The sequence below is a fragment of the Solanum tuberosum genome, unplaced genomic scaffold, assembly GCF_000226075.1.
Source record: "Solanum tuberosum cultivar DM 1-3 516 R44 unplaced genomic scaffold, SolTub_3.0 scf00072, whole genome shotgun sequence".
NCBI lineage: Eukaryota > Viridiplantae > Streptophyta > Magnoliopsida > Solanales > Solanaceae > Solanum > Solanum tuberosum.
This window is the reverse complement of record NW_006238999.1, coordinates 221,372-245,113: the sequence shown is the minus strand read 5'-3', so window position 1 is coordinate 245,113 and position 23,742 is coordinate 221,372. Positions and strand designations below refer to the sequence as shown.

General features: G+C 32.3%; 3 protein-coding genes across 6 annotated transcripts; 2 read left to right on the top strand and 1 right to left on the bottom strand.

Moving 5' to 3' along the window:
- Positions 1-1,467: 1,467 nt before the first annotated feature.
- Positions 1,468-7,454, top strand: LOC102605505 (cleft lip and palate transmembrane protein 1 homolog). Of its 3 annotated transcripts, none has more exons than XM_006345707.2 (12): positions 1,468-1,806; positions 2,412-2,558; positions 2,763-2,877; positions 2,979-3,073; positions 3,424-3,536; positions 3,784-3,821; positions 4,107-4,342; positions 4,763-4,856; positions 4,949-5,139; positions 5,643-5,862; positions 6,021-6,188; positions 6,871-7,454. In XM_006345707.2, exons 1-12 carry the CDS (start codon positions 1,588-1,590, stop codon positions 7,023-7,025), a joined length of 1,791 nt encoding a protein of 596 aa, XP_006345769.1. In that variant the 5' UTR covers positions 1,468-1,587; the 3' UTR covers positions 7,026-7,454. The 3 variants fall into 3 exon arrangements, with proteins under 3 accessions (XP_006345769.1, XP_015163533.1, XP_006345770.1); XM_015308047.1 differs by having other exon boundaries at positions 3,412-3,536; XM_006345708.2 differs by having other exon boundaries at positions 1,470-1,806; positions 3,433-3,536.
- Positions 7,455-11,258: 3,804 nt separating this feature from the next.
- On the top strand, positions 11,259-14,421 carry LOC102590086 (protein terminal ear1 homolog). The gene is made up of 4 exons (XM_015308041.1): positions 11,259-11,970; positions 12,936-13,022; positions 13,407-13,569; positions 13,838-14,421. Exons 1-4 carry the CDS (start codon positions 11,408-11,410, stop codon positions 14,015-14,017), a joined length of 993 nt encoding a protein of 330 aa, XP_015163527.1. The 5' UTR covers positions 11,259-11,407; the 3' UTR covers positions 14,018-14,421.
- A 334-nt stretch (positions 14,422-14,755) lies between these two features.
- LOC102604943 (probable LRR receptor-like serine/threonine-protein kinase At5g63710) lies at positions 14,756-19,650 on the bottom strand. 2 transcript variants are annotated; one of them, XM_006345705.2, is made up of 12 exons: positions 19,454-19,650; positions 18,351-18,512; positions 18,090-18,222; positions 17,913-17,984; positions 17,518-17,661; positions 17,200-17,271; positions 16,912-16,977; positions 16,505-16,575; positions 16,273-16,416; positions 15,824-16,165; positions 15,334-15,728; positions 14,756-15,256 (listed from the first exon to the last, which is right to left on the bottom strand). In XM_006345705.2, exons 1-12 carry the CDS (start codon positions 19,467-19,469, stop codon positions 14,945-14,947), a joined length of 1,929 nt encoding a protein of 642 aa, XP_006345767.1. In that variant the 5' UTR covers positions 19,470-19,650; the 3' UTR covers positions 14,756-14,944. The 2 variants fall into 2 exon arrangements, with proteins under 2 accessions (XP_006345767.1, XP_006345768.1); XM_006345706.2 differs by having other exon boundaries at positions 18,351-18,599; positions 19,454-19,649.
- Between the last annotated feature and the right edge of the window lie 4,092 nt (positions 19,651-23,742).

Below are 23,742 nucleotides of genomic sequence, written 5' to 3'. Positions count from 1 at the left end.
GGATTTGCTGTTGCGATACTAAACTTTCATGAGGAACTATTACCTCTCTAGACTATTTAATATCGTATTTTAAACATATATATTTGCCCACGTGGACATAAAAAATAATGCAAAATTATAAATAGTAATGTGTCCACGTGGGCACATATATACCTTTAAAATACATTATTAAATAGTTTAGGGAGTAAAAAATACGGTATTAAATAGTCTAGGGAGGTAATAGGTCCTTATGAAAGTTTAGTATCGCAACAACAAATTCGACCAAAATTGGGATATTTTTCAGACCCTTATCCCCTGATTTAATACTCAATGGTTGAGGTGCACAAAAAGTGATTCGGATACCACGATCATCAAAAGTCGAGACACACAAATTTGAATTGATGAAGTTGAAAGTTTAATCTTATGAATATTCTTAATAAGTTTGATTAACATGGAAATAAATCGGGTCACTAACCCCAAGCATAATAAAAGAGGGCAATAATGTCAATGCTATATTAATTTTATATTAAAAATCTAATTAGTGATGAACTTTTTTGATAATTAGATACAATCAAATTTAAGAAAAATATAAAATTATCTTATAATATGTTATTATAGTGTTTTTGAACGAACATAATAGTCATTTATTTTCATTGGTGCTTACCCTTATTCTGAAACTTACTCACTATTTGAACACTTTATTAAATCACTTAACTTTATTAATTAAGTTTATATGAGTTTATGTAAACATGAAGTGCAAATATATCCTTAACTTTTAAATGATAAGATTGTTCAATATTAGTATTTATACTAAATTGGATCAATATTATGTATTATCAAGATCTAATTGATTAAATCATGTAGAAACAAGATTCAAATCTACTGACTTGTTAGAATGCCTAACTTAAACCCTTGGGTCGTTCGGTTGGATCAATATTTTGTATTCTCAACATCTAATTGATCAGATTGGGTAGAGACAAGATTCGAGTCTATTGAGTTATTGGAATGTCTAACCTAAACCCTTGGGTCGTTTGGTTTGGGAGTAAGTTATCATAGGATTAACTTTTCAAGTATAAGTTATTACGGAATAAGTTATTCCACTATGTACATGAGATAACTTATCCCATCAGTAAGGTATAAATTGTGGGATAAATAATCTCATGACTACCTAATAACTAAACCAAAAGCATGATAAAATAATTATACATTTTATCTTAAGATTCTTATATATTATACCCCATACCAAACAACTTATATTATTTGAAGAAATCCTTCACTTTTATTAATATAATTTTTTTATACGAAAAGTAGACACGAGATAAAAAAATTCAATATTAAATTATCTAATTTAAATTTATATGATTTAATAGTACTAAATTTTAGGTTTGAGATTATTTTTGCTTAATTTTAGTTTTAGATTTCTATTCCAATTATACTTTCTCCCTAAAAATAAAATAAAATATCTCTCTGTTTCAATCGCCTCGAGATTTATATAAAACCTCTGCTTTCACTAATATTCAGTCTTTCACTTCACTCGGTATTTTATCGCCGGGCGGCAAGTGATCGGAGAATTTGTACTGTAAACCGAGCTAGTTCCGTCAAGAATCGATGGCGCCACCGGCGAATGGAGGTGGTGGAGAAGTGCAGGAACAGGCGGCTCAGCCGCAGCAACAGCAGCGGGGAATTGGACAGATGCTGACGGGAGTAATAAGAATAGCGGTTTTCTGGTACTTTGCTTCCAAGTTCTTCTCACCGAAAAAGCCTATGTCCGATCCGTCGGTTCCTAATCTCCAGATCTCAAATCTATTCAACAAAGGCGAACCTTTGGTTAGTTGAATTTATCTAATATTAAATTACAATTAATGCGTTCGGACTATGTGAAGTTTATTATTAATATTTATACATGCATCTTTTGTATTTATTTTTATTTGTATATATGGTTTGAGCTGAAAGTAGGGAGTTCAGTTAAATCTGCTGCAAAAAAAAAAAAAAAACTATACTTTGAGGTGTGTAATAATCTATCTTGAAGCTTAAGTTTTTAGAGAGATTCATAACTATTTTAGAGTACTTGCCAGAAGAAGAATCAAAGACATGTACTTTTTCTTTTTGGTCTTTGAAATGTAGACATGGCACCCAACACTGTCTTTATATATTCTTACATTTCTGAAAAAAATGAAAAAAAAAGAAAGATGAAAAGGTGGTCATTATGCAATGGAAATAAATCAATTCTGAAAATATTGATGAATCTGAAAATATTGATGAATTAGATGCATGTGTTGAGGTAAAGAGGAGGTGGGTGTAGGGGTTCTTTAACTTACCTTTCCATTACACAATTATGCCAAGTATTTCTGAGAACTGCTTTGTGAATGCAACATCTTATTTAACAACAAATTATGCTCAACTTAAAAGTTTCGGGCTTGGATGTTTAATAGGACATGTGGTTCTATCTTTCCGAACAACAAAATTTCAGTGACTTTGGTAATGAAGGTGCACTTATTTGGCATGAGACAAACATACCATATGCAGTTTGGGGACCAGAGAGTACCAGGTCTCTTTCTTTGAAGTATCATCTATCTGAGGTAACATTTTTTTTTTTGGAAACTGGTAAATGCAAGATCTTCAACATTAACTGCCTTTAAAATGTGTTGTTCAATACAAACAAACATTTGATTCAGGATACTGCCTTTCTCTTTTGGATGCATTTGTTTTTACTGTCTTGCACTATCTTTTACTGTGGTATAGTACTTATCTGTACTTGGCTGCCTATGATTGTTTCCTCTCAGGCAGTGAAGAACAATGGGAGTCTTTATGCTCATGTTTACTTTGCACGTTCTGGGTATTCTCCAGATCCAAATGATCCTGAGTATCAGCCATTGGCTGCTTTTGGACGGACATATTGTAAGATCATGTTATCTGTGAAGTTTTTGTCCTTATCTAGGGTTATAGAAGGTGGAATTTTGTGAGTGCCTAATACTAATGTACTATTTTTGTGAACTCAGCTATTGTGACATATTTACCCAAGTCTAAAGCAGATAAAAAGAAGAGCCTTTTAAGAAATTCTGAGGACTCGAAGGAGGATGTCACCATTCCTGAGGTACACCTGTGTTTTTATATTCTGACTTGTGTTTGTATGCAATATTTCTGTGCATTTTTTCATGGTGTGCGCATTGAGATCATTTGTTCCTGCATTTAATGCCTGATGGATTTATATTTATTTGGTCTTTTTTCTCTTAAATTACGCTTCACTTCATGCTTTGCTTAAAGCGTGAAGCAGGGCCTTGTCACTTTTTCCACACGCTTCCCTGAACACTAGACTAGAATGCGTATTTTGACTAATTTACATTGTAATGTAATAAATTTTGTTTATTTTAAATGCATTGTCATCCCTTTCATCACACCATGGATGATTTTTTATGGCATATAATCATGAAGTATGATGAGCAGTTTCCTCAGGCGGTTCAAGAAGCTCAACATGATCTTAAGGAGGATGGTCCTCCTGAATGGATTTCATATTGGAAACCTAATGTTACAATCAACTTGGTCGATGATTTCACAAGGTATGCCTACTTTGACCAGCAATTTCTTGAAGTTCTAGTTTGAATAGTAAATTTGGTTTCATTTAGCTATGTTTTCTGTAACCAATTTAAAATGACAATCTTACATATAGTACTTTGCTATATACATTTTTGTTGTTAAACTAGATGTGTGTCTCTCTTTCTGATCTGTTGAACTGCTTTTCCTTTTTCTGTATACAATTCTAACATCTTGTTAATTTTTCCACACTCTGCTCTTTTCTTTTTGCAGATACACTGCAAATGCCATTCCACCTATTGTTGCTCCTTGTATCCTTTACTTCCTCTGTCTCTTTATTTTTCTCATGGGTTCCTTTTACACAATGTATTCTGCTAAAATAGTTTCGATAGTAAGGTACTTCTGGAGAAGGCAAGAAGCATCTCAATTGAACTTGTGGAAGATATTGGTTGATGCAAATTTATGATTTCCTTCATGCTGAATCCTTTCTTCTTTTTGCTCTTTTATTTATTATCTGTGAGTTGGCATCTTTGTCTGGTCTTCTTGTTCACAAAAGACATTTTCACACTGTTCAATTCCTTGACCTGACTTGTTAGACATCAATATTGAATCTACAACAGGAAACTACTATCCGACTGTTTTCTTCAATGAGTTTTGGTTGCTTAGGGATAAATTAATAGCTATCAATGATACGGTAACTGAGGTGCCTCTGCATCTAGAGGTGAGTCCCATAAGCATGACAAAATGGCAGCTATTCCTGCAGATGGACCAGTCTTTCCAAGTTCATCGTAGTTATGGTAGCATGCTCGACGGGGAGTCTGATGAACTAAAGGTATGATTTACTTTGTTTTGCAGTACCCATTGGCGCAACATTTTTGCACATGAAATATCCAGATGTGAATGATTTGTCATTAAGCCTGAGTAGTGAGTAGATAAACATGAATTTTATGCAGACACCATAAGGCTCAAGAGTATGCTGGACATTTCAAAATAGAAAAGCTAGAAAAGTACATTATTAGTGTATATTCTGTTTTATTTATCTAGAATATGCTTACCTTTTTCTGTTTGTAGTACTTGGTTACATCAGTACCAATTTATGTTCTCTTCCCCTGAATATTTTAAAAAATTCAACTCCAGAAGTCCAAACTAACATATTAGAGGTCCTGCTTTAGATTGCTGTAGCAATGATGTGAAATTTTAGCAACATCTGCTATTTATGTGTTTGACATGTGATTTATTACACTTTTTCCAGAGAGTGTTTCTGGAAGGAAATCCGTACCTTCTGGGGGTGACTATGATTGTTTCAGTAATGCATTCACTATTTGATTTCCTGGCATTCAAGAATGGTAAGTATAGTAGTGAGCATTTGGCCTTCTAAAAGTAATTACAGGAAGTGTGGAGTAGATTGGATTCAGAGTATATTTGATTTTCCTTGCAGATATTCAATTTTGGAATAAAAACAAGTCCATGGAAGGGCTATCTGCAAAATCAGTGATTGTGAACTTTTTCTGCCAGTTTATTGTCTTCCTGTATTTGCTTGATAATGATACTTCATGGATGATACTTGCTAGTTCTGGTGTTGGTTGTTGCATTGAGTTCTGGAAAATAGGGAAGGCCATGCACATTGAGGTATGATCACTAATAATGGAGTCAAGTTTTTGTTTAGCTCTTTTATTACCAGTGGTTGTAATAATATCGTCATGTAATTTCATATTGGTGTTTGATTGTCAGTTCTCTCCATTATTTACTGTTACAATGGTTGGAAGTTTGAGTCAAGGTTGTATGGATATCTCCATTTTTTTTCTGAATCATCCATATTAATTCATTGTTTACACTTAGATTCTTCTTTATTGACAAGTATTCAGGAGACACACACACACTCTGACAAAGTTTCATGTGTCCTTATCTAACATAATTGCTTCTCGTGGGGTTCTCATAATCTTATTTTGATGAACTTGGAAATTTGAGTGGCTTGGGGATAGAATACTACATGGGACTTGTGATTAATAATTGAGAATTCAAACTTATCAATGTATTATTCAGAACTAATGCTTCTCTTTAACATACGGTGACTGATTAAGCTCAAACTCTAATCACCAGTAGTTTTATTGATAATTGTCCTTGATTTCTAGATTGACAGATCTGGTAGAATACCCATGTTGAGGTTCCGAGATCGGGAATCATATGCTGGAAATAAGACGAAAGAATATGATGATCTTGCCATGAAATATTTGTCCTATGTGTTGTTCTTCCTTGCTGTGTGCTTTGCCATATACTCTCTAATGTATGACCGCCACAAGAGTTGGTATTCATGGATCCTCTCATCCCTGACAAGCTGCGTTTATATGTTTGGTAAGTTTTTGTCGATCTTTTCATATGATTGCTCTCCATTTCTCTGGACTCTCTATCTTCTGGTATCTAGGATCTAGTAACGTAGTTCTGAGCCTCGCGGAGCTCTCTATCACTTTGCTTTTTCTTAATCTAATTATTTTCTACTACTACTGCTGCAGGTTTTATTATGATGTGTCCACAGTTGTTCATCAATTATAAACTGAAGTCTGTTGCTCATTTACCTTGGAGGCAGATGACTTACAAATTTCTAAATACCATCATTGATGATTTGTTTGCATTTGTGATAAAAATGCCAATGCTACATCGCCTGTCTGTGTTCCGTGATGGTAAGTTTTTGAAATAAATTCCTTTCTAGTCGATTGATTGTTTTTATTGGGTTAAGCAGTGGCGTCGTTCTCTTCCGTGACTCTTGGAATCCAAGCTAGTATTTCCTGTTCAATGCTGTACTTGAATTCATATTTGTATCATAAGCTCAAAGCCTGTGAACGTTGTACACTCTCTTTAGAGAGATTCATTGACCGTCTCAAGATCTTGAAAGTTTCTTGGTTAACCAAGTAACCAGCTAGATAAGAACATCCACGTGAGATGATCCATGCCAGTATTCTTTAAGATGCCAAGTATGTGTTTTCAATGTTAGAGAATACAATATTGATTACTATTCACATTTTTGCAGAAGCTCGAGCTCTCTAACCATTATAAAAGATGAACTTGGTTCTTTAATTGCAACAGCTCATATACTGGATTTACTTTAGAGTTTGCTATTTTTAGGTACTGATAGTGATAATTATTGTGTAAATGAAAGGAGTGGTAAATAAACAGAGCCTGGATGCTACTGTTCCTTTTAAGCTTTTACATCCGCCCTCAGCTTAGATGATGTTGAGCAGTAATTTTTGTGGCCGTCTTGTTTTAGAAGTCTATCATTACAAATGTTCTATGCGTTTCTGTGGCTCTATTCTGTGCATTAGCTCACTCTGGGTTACTGATATTTCATCTGCCTTTGCCATGCAGATCTTATATTTTTGATTATGCTATATCAGAGATGGGTTTATCCAGTAGATAAGAAACGGGTGAATGAGTTTGGTTTTGCTGCGGAAGATGTGGATCAAGCTGCCAGTAGTTCAGATACTCCAGCACTGAAAGAAGACGAGAAGAAAACTAACTAAGCTGAATTTTTCACTTACGCTTTAGTACAACATCAATGAACTGTAAAGGTCAGAAAGATTGCTTCTTGTTTTTGGATGAACTCAGTACCTGCAACGATGATGAGTTGCTTCAGGACGTTTAGTTATTGCTCAGGATCTTTGGTTACAATGTTCAGAGTCGAGTAGCTTAATCGAGAATTGGAAAGAGAGGGGAGCTCTGGTGCTTTCAGATGTCAATCACCTCTTCGCCACGTTTCTTAAGTTCCCATGCTCAAGTCTTTTTGTAGCTATAAATACCAGATTCTATCGACATAGGTTTTCTGGATTTCCTTTTATTTTATTGCTGTTAGAATCAAATGTTTGTGTGAAACTACAATAACTGCTTTATGAATTGGGAATTTGGGATAAATGAATCATTAGAAATGCACCTATATGGTTTCTTCTGTTCAAGGGATTCATGTTTCTCAAGAGTCAATTCATTCATTTTCTTACTTTTCACTTAATATTCAGTATTCATATTGAAGCGCTCCTTTACAAAGGCAACTCCCATAATTAGAATGGAGTATGTATCACTCTACCGTAACCCTCGTTGGTTATAAGTCAATACATCTGAAGATACAGAACTACTGCACTAACCAATTAGAACCACCTTTTCAAAAGTCAATCCCAAAAGCAAGTTTCAAAATCAAACACATGACCAACTTTACTATATAGTCCAAAAGAAAAGGCAACTTCTTGTCCAGCATCAACTATAAAAGTTTGATTGTACAGAAATGAACAGTTCAGTTTTCTACTTTGTGAATTCAGATTATGATATCCTAAATAGTGTATAAGGTATGGTGTGTTAGCTAAAAGAGGTATGGTCAAACTTAGAAACAACAAAAATAAGCAAAGTCTGATAAATGACAGTTAGCAAGAAGAGGATATTTGGCCAAAATCTTTTAAAACAGTGTGGAGTAGTTTATTTTCATTGAAATATGAATAGTAGTAGTAGGTGTTTTTTATTGGAAAAAGGAAAACTATTAAATTGGTTTGTCAAAAACACTGTCACAATACAGCATGTTTTTGGTGATTTAGTAGAAGCAACAAACAGTGAATCTTTGAAAACAGTTGCTTGTTTTTATAGTCAAATAAGGAAACTATGATTTTTTGACTTTATAAAGGTAAACTGATTTTTCATTCTCCTTTCCTTCCTATATAATATAGTTTGGATTTCGAGCGTTATATCTTTTTATTTTGATCTCACAATCAAAGAGCTTCTTGATTGATTTTCAAAATTTAAATTGTAATATAAATTGAGACGGAGGAAGACATTATTAGTGAGTTTGATATAAAAATGAAAGGAAAAAAAGGGAGAAAGAGTAGTATAGTATTTGATTGATTTGCAGCTTTAAGATTGATAGTCAAGTCATTTTGCTTATTTCTATTTCCTTCTTCTTATTAGTGGAGTATTTCTTTAGGCCTGGGACTAGTTTGACCCTTGGATAATAAATAAAGTATACAGACTACTAACTATTACAATATGGAAAATGAGTAATATTAAGATTATTTATTTGATATATTAGATTTTAAATGAGATATACAAGCTTTATATATGCACTTTCTTTTCTGTAATGAAGAGTTTTGATTATTTGAACAAGGACAAATGAGACATTATAATAAATATTGAAGGATGAATTTATGAGAATAATACTACGATTATTAGTATGAAAAAATAAATAAGATAACACACTATTAAGTATTTTCATCAAAAATTATCTTCTCAGTAAATTAAAAGTATGTTATGTCATAATTAATCACATTTTAGAATATCTTTATATACTAAAACTCAAACTATATTAATCTCACTTTCAATATCTTCCACCAAAATCACATTTACTTTATTCTGAATATCTTTATTTTTAATTTGAGATCTCTCCTAATAATAATTCTAATTATTTTTTAAGTAGATTTATTATAATGGTCTAATCAAGAAAATCCTCGATAAATGTTTTTGGCCGCCAAATGTATTGGCATTAAATGAAGTGTAATAATTAGAGTAAATGAATCTGCCTATTTCCATCATTTCACAGATTTTACACCCCCTTTTTTTGTGAATATATATTTTACTTCTCTGACACTTTTGCCTACCCTCATATATCCCTATCCCTATAATACTCTTTGTTTTATTTTATTTGGATGTACATAACAACAGTCCCAACATAAAAGACAAATAAAGTCCGTTTGGATTAACTTAAAAAATTAGATTGATTTAAAAAAAAAAAAATTAAGTTAAAAATAAAAAGTCAAATTAAAATGACTTTTAATTCAAAAATTAAAAGTAGGGGGGATCTACTTTTGATTTCTGATTTATTTTAAGTCATTTTTTACCTTGTCAAATACATCGTAACTTATTTTAAGTCATTTTTGACTTATTTTAAGTTATTTTTTATATTTATCAAATACTTCTAAAAGTAAAAAACTGAACTAAAAGTAGATTTGACCAACTTTTAAATCAATTCAAATGAACTTTAATACTCACTTCCTTTCCTATGTTATTTTCTAAAAAAATAATAGAAATTTTTATAATTTGTGATATAAGGAAGCTTTTTCGGTTTAAAAAAGAGTGACTTAGTTTTATTTAATACAGAGTTCAACAAATAATTAAAAAGATTGTAGTTTTAAAATAAAGTTATATAAAATTATTATATTAAAATGTCTTTTAATTTTATAATTTTAAATATGTCATGTGAAAAAATAAAATAAAAATATTATTAAAAAAGGAAAAAGTTTGTTTTTGAAACATACTCAAAAAAATAAATAATAGCAGACCATTCTTTTTAAACTAAAGAGTATTTGTATGGTTATAAGTTATTTTAACTCATTTTATTAAGAGTAAAATAAATATTTTAAAATTAAATTATTACTAAATATAAAAATATACTATCTTTTTTTAATAACTAACTTGCTATGTCATGTGACATTTACACCTTGTTTGAATGGTTGTTACTCGATGAATTGTATTGTAAGCTTAAATACAATGTTTGTTTTGATTGTTACTTAAGTTCTAGGCCAAATTCATCGGCGGCCTCCTAAAGTTGACAACAAGTTTCACTTAGACACCTCAACTAAGCGATGTTCATTTTAGACACATTATGTAGAATTCCGTTATATTATTTTGACACTTTTCTGACAATAACAAAAAAGTGAAAGAGTGTGTAATACATACACTCATTGATGACGTGGCAAACAATCAATTAAATGATTACATGTGTTATTTTTAGTTAAAAATTATTTTAAAATCTATTTAGTAAATAAAATAGAAATATTATTCTAAAAAAATCTCTTTTTTCATTACACCCAAAATTTCTTTTGTGCTTTTTAAAAAAATTATTCTTTTCTTTTACTATTTTTCATATTTATTCTTCTTCTTTCTTTTTAGTGTTGTTTTTTTGGAAAGAAAGAAAGAGATAATAAATATGAAATATGGGTGTTGATATCCATTTTTCCGACAAAAAGTGGAGGAAAGCAATGGTAGATTTAGAAAAGAAATACAATGGAGAAGAAGAAAAATGACTTAAAAACAAATTTGCATAAAAAATTCGACCTCCATTGCAGGAGTTTAAGCTTGAAAAAATGGTGGGGGATGGTGGCTTGAAAAATGGAGAAGAAGAAGAGAAAATAAAATAAAAAGATGGCTAAATTAAGCCTTTCACGCGTTATTATTGGGTGTATCACAGTCATTTTGACATATCAGCAAAAAGTGTCAAAATGACACAACAGAATCCTACATGAGGTGTCTAAAATGAATATCGCCTAATTGAAGTATCTAAGTGAAATTTGGTGCCAACTGTAGAGTGTCATCGATGAGTTTAGCCTAAATTTTATTGTATCGTATCGTTTGAATCCACCGTTAATTAATAACGAAAGGACACATTTTATGTTTGATTAATTTGGTAGGATCGCGTTGTTACATCAATATTTTTTTCTTGTTTTGTCTTTATTATTATTATTTAATAATCATATTTTATCTTTTCTCCTATCTTTTCATAGTAACTCTATTTGATATTCTATTTTTCTTGTATATTTATTATTGAAATTATAAACGTATTAATATAACAACGGAGAACGATAAGGTAGGTTTTTAATACTTCTCTATTGTACACCTATCTTCTTGATATGATTACATCTCTATAGGGGTTTTCCACCTATATGATCAGTGTGATACTACTAGTCGACTACGTACTCATCACCTTTTTAAACAAACACATGAAAGATTTTCTCTTCGTATCTCAACCTTCCACCAAATCACCACTCCCTCACCCACCCTCCCCTCTGTATTTGTGGTATATATAGTTTACATAAACGGTGGCATTTACTACTTTCTTGAAAAAGTTCATTTTTTTCCCTCTCTTGTTGTAGTTATGGCAGTACTGAATCCTAATGCAGAAGTGTTTAAACCAACTAATAAAGAAAAAGAAGTAGTCCCTTTTCTGCCACAAGGCAACGAACTTGTTGTGTATCAGCCACCATTACTGCCATTTCATGTTTCACAGCCTCAATATCATCACTTAGGTTATTTCTACTACTATCAACAAAATGTTCCCTTTTATTGGATTCACAGAGATCGTTATCATCAACTTGAAAAAACACCTCAAAATCAGTCATTTCTTGCAAAAGGTGAGATCTTTAGTGATGGGGTGAAGAAGAATTGTATGTGGGTTGAGAAAACACATCAAGATCAGTCTTTTGTTGGTAAAGATGAAATCTTTAGTGTTGGGATGAAGAAAAATTGGAAAAATAAGAAACCCCTTTTGCCACCTAGGTTGATGAGAGCTGGTGAAAGTGGTTGGAAGCCAAAAGGGTTTTTTATGAGGAAACCACAGAAAGAAACTGGTTCTTCTATCTCTCCATGCAAATCTTCTGCTACTATTTTCAGTAGGAACAAAACTACTGTGATGATAAGAAACATACCCAATCAGTTCAGGTCTGTGATGTGTTATCTTTTTTTACATAAAGGTCTAATCTTTAGAACTTTTTAATGTTCAACTTTTTTTTCATGTTATTTGGGTTTCTACATGTGGAAATTGAGTTTAAAATACAATAATATGTTATGGGTTAGTTTTGTTTTTTGTACTTGACTTTCATTTACTTGGTTCTTGAAATGATCTAATATGGGTCATTTTGTGTTTTGTTTGTTTGCACTTGTACCTTTCATGTATTTGTTATTGATGAAATGATATAATATTTCATTTTTGCATGTTGAAAATTGAAACTGAGATTTGAATGCAAAATATCTATTATGGGTTGTTTTTGTTATTTGAACATGGCCTTTCATATCCTTGGTCTTGATATATTGCTTCATTCAATAGTATTTCCCTTTTTGTTTTACCATTTTCAGTTCTTTTAGTTGTTTGCACTTTGCATGTTGAAATTGAGACTTGAGAAAAATTACTTCCAGTATCTATTATGTGCTACTTTTGGTTTTTGCACTTGTTTTTGTTCATATTTGGTTCTTGAAATGATCATGTATAGCATTAGTCTCAATCTATGTTTGCTCGAACTCTTCAAAAATGTCAACAAATGAAAGTAGTGTATTTTTTTAGAGTTCAACACGAGTGCGGCAGTATTTTTGGAGAGTCGGAACAACACATAGGTCTCAGTCCCATTTGGGTTCTAGTTTAACGGACTCTTTAGTGTTTCTATGCATTTTCCAGACTTCAATTTTTTTCACTGTCTGTTCATATCCCAATGTACAGTTACTATGGTGATGCATGCCCGTAGTATTCGTCATATATGATTGATTACTGTATTAAATGCAATTTTTGTGTGCTTTTAATTCTCCATATTAATTATCTCCTCTTTTTGTTAATTTTGGTATATGTATATTTTTATGAATCTGTTAGTTTCTGACAAAAATACAACTCTTTTTGAATGGATTTTATTCAACAGGAGAGAGCCTTTCATGCTTTTTGTTGATCATTACTGCAATGTGAATCATTGGGAGTACGATTTCCTTTATCTGCCAATGGATTTTAGGTAATATTTCTACTATTTAATGCTATTAATTAATGCTGCATTTTTTACTAACATGCTGCAGCATATTGTTAATTAGTTGGTTTAACACAATATTTTGGCTTCTATACACTAATGACCTTTACAATGAAATTTTAGAATGCTACTCGCGGTATAAAATTTGGGATTACATTTTTCGCGTGTTTTGTTATTGGTATGAAAATTTGGTGTTCTTTAGTCCCATATGAGATATATCCTTGTTCCAAACGAAACGACCCTCTTGAAATGATTAGAAACCTGAAAAATAAGTGAGACTAATTACTTTATTTCTATATGTTGTGTTGGTATATGTAAGTTAAATCCTTAACACTCATTTTTCTTTGTTAATTAGCCGTATTGATAATGCAGGACCAAGAACAATGTAGGCTATGCGTTTGTCAATTTCACGTCGGGTTGTGCTGCTTCAGAGATTAGGAAAGTTCTCAGGTACTTCAAATGGAATAGTGTTGAGACTCCCACGGGCTTTTTCTCGTCAAGGAAGATTTGTGTAGTTTCTTGGGCTCGTATTCAGGTAAAAATGACTTCACATTTCTTGATTTCTTTCAACATGTTTCACTTCAAACTTGTTTGTTGATGTTCATAACACCACGCAAGTGTTAAATGAAAGACGTGAGATACAACAATGTATGGTTGGTCACTCCCAACTCCCAAATATTAGCGCGTTTTGACTGTAGTATTGTAGCGTGCATTTTGGGGTTTCTAGTGTATCGTCTTTTATATAGATAATTTTTTGTAATGTTGGCTGCTTTTTTGTTTAATGATATTTGATTGAATTTCAGGGCAAGGATCAATTGGTGAAGCATTTTTTGCAGTCTAAGTTTATATGTGACACTGATGAATATCTTCCAGTTGTTTTCTCCCCTCCGAGGAACGGTTCATCTAGGTTGACAGCTCCAGTGACTATTGGCAATCTGGCTGCAGTTCCGTCAGTTTATTCATCCAGTGACACGACTAATTAGAACTTTAGCAGCTGCTGGAACTATATGTTGCTCGAGTCCTCCAAAAAATGCTAAATATACCAGCATTTTTGGACGAGCCGAGCAACATAGTTTAAGCTTTTAGAAGTGTCGTAAAGGATTTTATGTTTGTAGCGATGTATGTTCAGTGTTTTCATTTTCTCCCTGGGGCTCGAGTTTATCGATGATCTGGGGTGAAATGAAAACATTGGATCTATCCATCTATGTTTTATGTTTTGAAATCTTAGGTTCTATGTTTAGTATTTTATGTTTTAAGAATGTTGTTTGTGTTTAGTTTGTTGTTAGTTTAGTATTGTATGTTATGATGAAAGTTGTTTTTGTTTAAGTTTTTAGTGACTAGTCTTATATGTAGTATGTAAATGTAAGGGGCCTTTTTTTCTCAAGGATATTATATATGTAAGGTGGCCTTTAATATGCATGTATTTTCAATTTTCTCTCTCTAATATTTCTTCAAGACTAGTGTAGTAGAATTATATGATTAGGTAATTTAAATATAATTGGTAAAAATCTCATATTAGAAGATGGAATCAATGATCTTTAAAACGAAATAGATCATATGGATAGTCTATTTTTTACTTGCAATACATTTTAACACATACACTGCTAATTGATGGAACTTTAGTATTAGTATCGAGCAGGAACTTTAGTACAACGAGCTAGGAATTGAGTGAATTCAGTAATAGATGGTCTCTCTCTCTATATATATACATCGTAAAATTAAAAAAAGACTCCTTAGCGCCTTATATACGTATGATAAATTTACTCTTACATGATACATAACTAGCTAGATGTATGATAAAATTACTCTTACATGTTACATAACTAGCTAGCTGCAGCAGAAGCTAAAACTACTCTTAAATTTTATTGCAGAAGTACTTATACATACATTTCTCTGCATCTTCCTTTTGTTTATCTTGCTTGAGACAATTGTATAGCTTCTTGATCATGTGTTGAGTCTTCAGCCCACATAAACTGTCGCGACATGAGCGAAAATTGTTGAATTCTTACTTCTTCAAGTTGCTCCCACTCTGCCCATTTTTCAGCTAAACCTACACCCTTTAGCATGGTGATTACTTGTGCCATTTTCGGACGTTCCTCAGGTGAACTTTGGGTGCATAGCAATGCAACTTGAAGGATTGTCTCTACTTCTTTGGGTTCATAAGTTTTCATGTTTCCATCCACAATGTCACCTAGCCTTTTCTCTCTTAGTAGTTTCTTGATCTGTAGAAGTAAAAAGGTATCCATTATGTTGCTCTAACTCTTCAAAAATTGAAAAGTGTGTGGAAGTAGGGACTTACATGATCCAGTAGCAACACATCTTCCTCTTCTTCAAGACGCGAAAAGTCAATTGCACGTTGCCCTGTTACAAGTTCTAAAAGTGTAATACCATATCCGAATACATCTGTTTTCTCAGATGATTTTCCAGTAGACAAGTATTCTGGAGCAATGTGGCCCATTGTTCCGCGAACTTGAGTTGTAATATGAGTCAGTTTTGTATCAACTAGCTTTGCTAGTCCAAAATCTCCAAGAACAGGTTCAAAGTTATCATCTAGGAGGATGTTTGCTGCTTTTAGATCTCTATGAATGATCTTAGGATCACAATGCTCATGTAGGTACTCTAGACCATGTGCTGCTCCAAATGCTATCCGTCTCCTCGTTGGCCAATCTAGAGCTTTCTCTCCAGGTTTTAAATCTGTCGAAAAGAGAGGAAAAAACACAAACACAGACTTAACAGACTGAATAGTATCAAGAATGTCAAAAAAAGTGGTTGAGTGATAAGGGGCATACCTCTTAACCGATATGCAACACTAAGATTCTGCATAAATGGATAAACAAGAATTCTCTCAGAAGAGGTTGTACAGAACCCGATCAAACGTAGGAGATTTCGATGAACTGCAACACTAATCAGCTGCACTTCCCTTAGAAATGCAGCCTCTCCACCAGGATTGTGGTAATCAGTGAGTCTTTTCACTGCCACTTTTGTGTTGTCTGAAAGATAGCCCTTGTAAACTTTACCAAAACCTCCTTGTCCTATAACGTTGCTTTCACTGAAATTGTCCGTTGCAATCTGAAGTTCGCGCCATGAGAACCTTCTTAGTTGGCCTAATGAAATGTTGCGCTCAACGTCACCTAAAATGCCATACAAGTAGATGGCATTTGAAGTTATTAAGGAAATTTGTTCAGTACAGAAAAACCATATACTCTTTCTGTTGAAGAAATAGGAGTAAAGCATATACCTTCCACATCAAAAAATTGATCTTGTTTGAGTTTACGTTTATAATTACAACGATATGTGACGATAGCCCCAACTAAGAGAAGAAGGAATGCACCACAACTTGCACCAGTAATAGCAACCTCAAGTTTTGGTCTTCTGCTAGAAGCTGTTGAAAAAAATATCACTTGAGCAATAATCATTTGGTTGGCAAAGATTTAAGAACTAAAAGATGCATTGGTGACAAGACTATTAACCTGGAGCAGAGGAACTAGAAACACAGGGTTTCTGAAATCTATTGCCACAAGCAAGATGAGTTCCTGAAAAACTGATTACGACGTATAGAATGATTGTTAAAACAACATAGTTAAGCAACTAAGTCAATAATAATAGCTTCAAGTTGAATAATGCAGTCATGAGTAACAAATTTTCATTTTTTTATCAGTTGAAGGGAGCCTTGGAGCAACGTAAAGTTGTCTCCATATGACCTATAGGTCATGAGGTCGAGCTGTGGAATAAGCTACTGATGCTAGCACCAGGGTAGACTGCCTATGTCACACCCCCATGGCTGTTTTGTGCATCAAGTAGCCCTTTTTGAGAGCTCAACATCAAAATGGGAAGGCTAAACAAGTTGGCAAGAAAGAAGAATAAATGATGACATTACCTGTATGTTGGTATTGAAAACAACTGCAGTGGGATACCTCCAGTCAGATCATTGGAGGACAGGTCCCTGTGAAGAATTAAAACAAGTAAGAACTACAACCAGAAATAAATGAAAACATCAAATAACAACTCATTCTATGTTGCTCGGACTTTCCAAAATGGTACCTTTTGAAGGGTTCGACACACATACTATAGTAGTTTTGAAGAGTCTGAGCAACATAGGCCTCAATCCAACCGAAAATTTCAAACAAAGAGTAAATTATGCCCGTAAGGTAAACATAGTTCTTACAGTTCTTTTAAGCCTGTGATATTTGTAAGTGAATTTGGAACAGTTCCAGTTATGTGATTTCCCCTCATGACCCTGATGCAGGACAAAAGGACATATCATAGAAAGACTTTGTTACAAGAACTATTTAATAAGAGCTATGTTAAGGTCAGAGAGGACTCTCCAAAACTGTTGTCACACTCGTGTTGGATCCTCCAAAAATGCACTGCTTTTGGAGGAACTGACACGAACCTGTCATCATTTTTGAAGAGTCCGAGTGACATTCCTTGATATTTTAGGAAAACGGAGAGAACAAAGAAACAAAGAAAAACAAGTACTTACAAATATTTAAGTTGGTAGAGCTGACCCCAAGCTGGTGGAATAGGGCCATTGAAATTATTGTTTGCAAGATTCAAGTTTTGTAGATTTGACATGCTGCTAAGGTAATCAGGTAAGGCACCAGATAGATCATTGTTCTGTAAATCCCTGCACAGTTCCATTAACATTTTAGCAACACTTCACAAAACTTTCCTAGGTTCGCGAGACATCAAGTATTAGCAACATTTCATTTTTCCTGCCTGAACGATGGTGATATCTCAGGTAGGAAAAAGGGAGCAACTAATAGTTGAGGTGTGTTTTTGATAAATAGTTGGTGATAGGGAACTCGAAAAAAGGGATACTTTAGGTGTGTTTTTGACCAGTAACTCTAATTTTAATACAAAGTGCAGTATACTTACAAGCTAACCAAAAATTTCAATTTGGTTATCGACGGTGAAAGTGTTCCTGAGAATCCATTAGAAGCTAAGTTCCTGTTTGATTACAACAATAGTTACGACTCAGTCCTAAACAAGTTGAGGTCGACTATATGAATCTACTTGATTTACTTATAACAGAAAGGAAAGAATTAGTCTTACAGGGATATGACATTTCCATTTTTACATGTAACATGAGACCAACTGAAACATGGAGTCACAAAATCAATGTTCCAATCTTTGATTCTATTGTGTGAATCATTCAGAGCCCTCAGCAACTCAATTAAAGCATGACCTGAAATGATGTATATATGATATATGATTTCAATAGAGAATAACAGTTATCGCGATTTTATTAGCACATTATTTTGCAAGCATATGAAATTTTCACAGGTACAGTAACCAAAACCTATAACTCCATACCTTCAACATCATAATCATTTGAGGAGAGACCATTGCTGCATAAAAGTAGGAATAGCAGCAAGTTCAAGTGAAAATTCCGGAACGAAAAGGCTGTAGGCATTGAATTTTCTCTATCAACCAGAGGAGAGCTTCTAATTGATCCTTCTCCTTGTTTCCAATACTCTATATAACAACAACAACAATAATTACGCCTCAATCTCAAACAAGTCTAGGTCGGAGAATATGATGTCAAAGAAATAGGCCTTGTAGCTGCAACACAATGAAAATATTACCAATTAGTTCAAGAAGTATCCACTTCTTTTTGTGCTACCAATAAGAATTAATGCTCATACTGAGTAAGAATAAAAGAATCAAAATGACTATTTCTGAGCGACTAGTCTTCCTAAGAGTTAATTTCTCAAATGATCATCAAAACATAAAGCCTTTAAACTAATTTTTATCCACTTCACCGGAATATTACCCGTCCTACTTCTAATGATAGATAGAAAAGATTGGAGAGGGGTTGAGGGATGACAAAGGTACAAAAACTAAATGACATACGTATGTTAAATGATAGGCACATATATATATTAGATTGTTGAATCCCCTTAACATAGGTTCATTTAAAAGCTAAGGCAAAATTAACTTAGTTCAATATACCCAAAAAAATATCAAGAAAATTATATAATAGCATGTATAACAACTATTACGCCTCAGTCCCTAACAAGTTGAGGTCGACTATATAAGCTTCACAACATGTATAACAACTACCATGCTTCAGTCCCTAACAAGTTAGAGGTCGACTATATAAGCTTCACAACATGTATAACAACTACCATGCCTCAATCCATAACAAGTTGAGGTCGACTATATACGCTTCACAACATGTATAACAACTACTAGTCCCTGACAGGTTGAGGTCGACTATATAAGCTTTACAACATGTATAACAACTACTACGCCTCAGTCCCTGACAAGTTGAGGTCAACTATATAAGCTTCACAACATGTATAACAACTATTACGCCTCAGTCCCTAACAAGTTGAGGTCGACTATATGAGGTTCACAACGTGTATATATGCAAATAGTAATATGTAAATATACAAGTTAGTAAGAAAAGTGACCTGGACTAATAGCCATGGATTTTGAAGAGTTGAATGAATGATTAAGTTATACAAGGAAGAGTAATAGTAGATAATTGATGACATGATGAATAGGTGAGATTCAAATGGCAATTGGGGGTTTAGTGTAATGTGTAAAGTGGGACACACAAAGCATTCAAGAAAGTAGGAATAGAACAATTTTGAGAGAGGGGTAGGGGTAGGGGGAGAGGGGGGGGTGAGTGGAGCTAAAAAAAGAGTCTACTTGGTGATGAGTTAATGGTGAATGAGAAGGCCACTACTAATAACAGGAAAAACACATTGTTCTCTCTACTTTATTATACTTTAATATTTAGATGCTTACACCCCAAATGCAATCAATGAGCATGACCATATTCCCCTCTTCTTTAAAGGAGAACAATATCTTTTTTATTGGATAATCATCATGGCAAACAACAACTTCAGAGTAACAATAAAGTTATCTTCGTTCACTTATAGCTCACAAGTTTCAACATATAATCAATCAAATGTTTATGACGCGGCTCGTCGAGTCCTACATTAACACCTCTACATAAATATTACATGTTTCATTAATCATATCACAATACTCTGACAAGTTCTTGGCTTTAGTGATAATTTTAATTACTTATACTTATTACTACAAAATTCTACAATAATATAATAGAGGGATTATTAGGTGTGGACTGATTATTTTAGTTTTTTTGTTCTTAATAAAATAATCTTCTTGCTCTTATTAATTATTATTTTTCTTGCAGAGTTTAATAAAGTCAACTAAAGGGTTTATTAAATTATGTTAGGCCAATCAAACTTTACTTCAATACTAGTTAAGTAAAACTTTATGCTATGATTATTTTGTTAGTGTGACAAATTGAACGACTCGTTAGTACCTTTTCGTAACACACACATACATTTATATATAATTCGAACAAAATATAATTAACTCATCTAGTAAGACGAATGATTATCTTTTATCCTCCGATCCTTAAAAAAATACTTGCTCAAACTCGAAGTTATTAAATTATGTCGATGTTAAACTATTACAATATCCTCTAATATTTGGGGTATTCTCTAACTTTTGTACTTTTTTTACTTCTGATGGTACAACCTTGTATAACTTGATGATAAATGTGTTATGATTTAATTTGTTAATAAAACTTTTGAAAAGGTGCAAAGATGATATAGGCAATTTTTTCAATTTTTCATAATGTTTTGCTTTGAATGAAATATGAAAAAGTTGGTCTTTTTATTTTATTTTAAAAAAGACACTTTAATACAATTATTCATCATCTTTTTTATCCTATTCCACTTAAATTTTACCATAAGATTGGATAATGGAAGAATAATTGAAAAAAGACATGATTGTTTCTCCACTTTGCCAATTTTCACAAATACACAAATAAAAGACATGATAATCCTACAAAGCAGAGGTAGAATATTATTATTTATTTATTGGAAGGATAGAACATAAACACAAATACACAATTGGTTGGTGGTATTTATTTTTACTATATATCAAAGATTAATAATAATATCAAAGTATTTTTTTTATATAATAATGTGTATTTCATAAAAAATAATATTCTTTTTCTGGAATATATTTTTCTCAGTATCAAATCAAATATATTCTAGCCAAAAACAAGAACTATCCCATCGAATTAACAATCGTTTTCTTTTCTCTCATCTCATACTATAAATGTTTGCATAAAAATAATAGTAATAAAATTATGAAGGGAGTTTGTAATTTGTTGAAATTAAATATATTTCAATTGAATTATAAACATTTGATTGAAACATAATCAATAAAACTTCACACGTTTTTATTAAACAAATAACTTAATTGCATTTTTAAATACTAGCCTCTCTCCTCTTCTTATTTGTTTAAACCTTTTATTTTCTAATGCAAAAGACTTAAATAATAATAATAATAATAGAGGAAAAAGAAAAGTAAGAAAAAGCTTCTCCTAAAAGCTTAAGTTAAGAAAAAAGAAAAAGGTTTTGGAGATTTTGACAATACATTTGTCTAGACATGACCTAAAAAGTAATGTATGATGTTATACATTAAAAATTAAATTAAGTATATGAAAAGTTAGGCATTTATCCTCTCCCTATAGGCATCTAAGATATGGTATTTGGTTCCAAATTTCCAAAAGTGTTATCACAAGTGTGTTTATACCCACCATTTTTTGTGTATAATTCCTTATTCCATAAATAAATGGAGAATTTAATTTTAAAGTCAATAAGTTTTGATTTTTATTTATGTGACAATATATATGTTGAGTTAAATTTTTAGTGAATTCTGTTGAACACAGTAATATATTAGTGTAATTTTGTAAGTGGTGATTGAAAAAAGGTCTCACTCTTATTTCGTAAATCGTAAAGATAGATTATTTCTAAAGATCAATGTTCAATTTTAATCAATAGCAACATGGATATATATAAAGTATTTTATTCATATAATGATATAAAATGCAATTATATTGACATTAATAAATTGAACGACTAACTAAATATCTTAATAAAACTAATATATTTTGCACTTTAATTAAATATACGCCACATTTTCCACGTATATACAAGATTGAAAAAGATAACATGAAATTAACATATCTCAATTTTATTTTAGCTTCCCTCAATGGGCTGAAACTTGTGGCCCAAATCTGATTGGCATATGTATTGGGCTTAATGTTTAACTCAAGCCCAATAAAGATACACATGAAAATTATTATTTTGTGGTTATATATTAACTGTATATAATTATGTAAAACTTAAAGGAATCCCATAGTCTAAGATCTATATTACATTCTCTCCCTAATAATTCCAATATTACAAAAATCCCTTGAAAATTGATGCAGCCGGATACATAGGTACCATGCAGATACATTATAAAAGATACATTGTAAGAGAATGTTGTTGCGCTAAAAAAGGAACAAATAACGTAAAATTTATTATTGTTATATTAATTTCCTAGATTAACGCCTAACTGATCATAATCATTCCATATCCTAATAGGGGACAGTTTCACGATTTCAAATTTCAAAATTTCATCTTCTCCATTGAAGACGATTTTTGAACACCCGGTTGAAAAATTCATAATTTCAAAAAGAAACTCGATACATGATGAATATATCTATTTTGTTGAAGCATTCAGGAATTTGGGCGAGCGAAGTTAATTATGAAGGTTACAAAAGTGACGGAATTGTTGTTGGACAATCAATTTCATTTTTGAATATCAAAGCAGTCATTTCAGCCGAGTTAGAGATCGATGAGGTAAGAAAAAATATTGAAATCCGATACATCGTAGAAGGTAATTCATCTCCGATGAAAATTAAGAACGACATGGGTGTTAGACTATATTTAGAAGTGAAAAAAAGTGAGCCTGATTTTGCAATGTATCCATTATGTATTGATAAAACGGATAAAATTGGTGGTGAGATACATAGCTTTGATGGAACATGAGGAGAGATTACGTGTGTCGAAGGTACAACAAGGGATACAGAAGCTCTTGCAGCGGTTGAATCAAGAATTTGTGATTCAGATTATATTCCAGAATTAGAAGTTTCAAATTACATAATTGATTCAAACAGTATAGATGTGAAGGCAGGTCAATTGTATAAGGATAAAGCAACACTGATAGATGTGATGGACAAATATAAAATAAAGCACCACTTCAATTGCAAAGTAAAAAGATATGATAGACAAAGGTATGCGTTTATTTATCTGCAAAGGTATGTGTTTATTTATCTGCATTGAAACGTGCTCTATGGGGTTCAAAAGTAACAAATCCATTTTGCTTAATGATACATTTAAATTCATAATTTGTGTGATACATTATTATTTTTAGAATTTGTGTTATGGTGCTTTTGATTTTTTGTATTTTTTTGTTTAATATATGATACATGCCGGAAGTGTGTAAAAATGAGGCGCAACTAAAGAACGTGCTCTATGAGGTTCAAAAGTATCAGATTCATTTTTTAACTTTTATGTGTGCGTAATGTATCTAAAATAAATTAGAAATTTAAATGTATCGTGATATTATTTGTTATGGTAGTTAATAATGTTGATACATTAATGTCTTATAAAATATAATTGTTATATGTATTAATATGATGAAAAAAATTGTACGACTATGTGTTGGTGTGCTTTTCGGATGAATGTGGTTGGTCTATGAAGGCTTCATGCAGGAAAAACACTAATGTTTTCAAAGTTAGATACTTTAATAGTGAACATACATGTCCAATGTGGGATAGGATACTAACCAAAGTCCAAGCAACGATTGGGTTTGTTAGTGGTGT

Bases quoted from the DNA above. Each gene is read 5' to 3' on its own strand.
- LOC102604943 (XM_006345705.2), bottom strand. The intron at 17,985-18,089 runs GTAAGACTAATT...GTAATCAAACAG, and splicing joins AATGGAAATGTCATATCCCT to GAACTTAGCTTCTAATGGAT. The intron at 17,272-17,517 runs GTAAGTACTTGT...GTCCTGCATCAG, and splicing joins CTCTACCAACTTAAATATTT to GGTCATGAGGGGAAATCACA.
- LOC102590086 (XM_015308041.1), top strand. From the start codon at position 11,408: ATGGCAGTACTGAATCCTAATGCAGAAGTGTTTAAACCAACTAATAAA. The intron at 13,023-13,406 runs GTAATATTTCTA...TTGATAATGCAG, and splicing joins TATCTGCCAATGGATTTTAG to GACCAAGAACAATGTAGGCT. The intron at 13,570-13,837 runs GTAAAAATGACT...ATTGAATTTCAG, and splicing joins TTTCTTGGGCTCGTATTCAG to GGCAAGGATCAATTGGTGAA.
- LOC102605505 (XM_015308047.1), top strand. From the start codon at position 1,588: ATGGCGCCACCGGCGAATGGAGGTGGTGGAGAAGTGCAGGAACAGGCG. The intron at 3,537-3,783 runs GTATGCCTACTT...TTCTTTTTGCAG, and splicing joins TTGGTCGATGATTTCACAAG to ATACACTGCAAATGCCATTC. The intron at 5,863-6,020 runs GTAAGTTTTTGT...CTACTGCTGCAG, and splicing joins AAGCTGCGTTTATATGTTTG to GTTTTATTATGATGTGTCCA.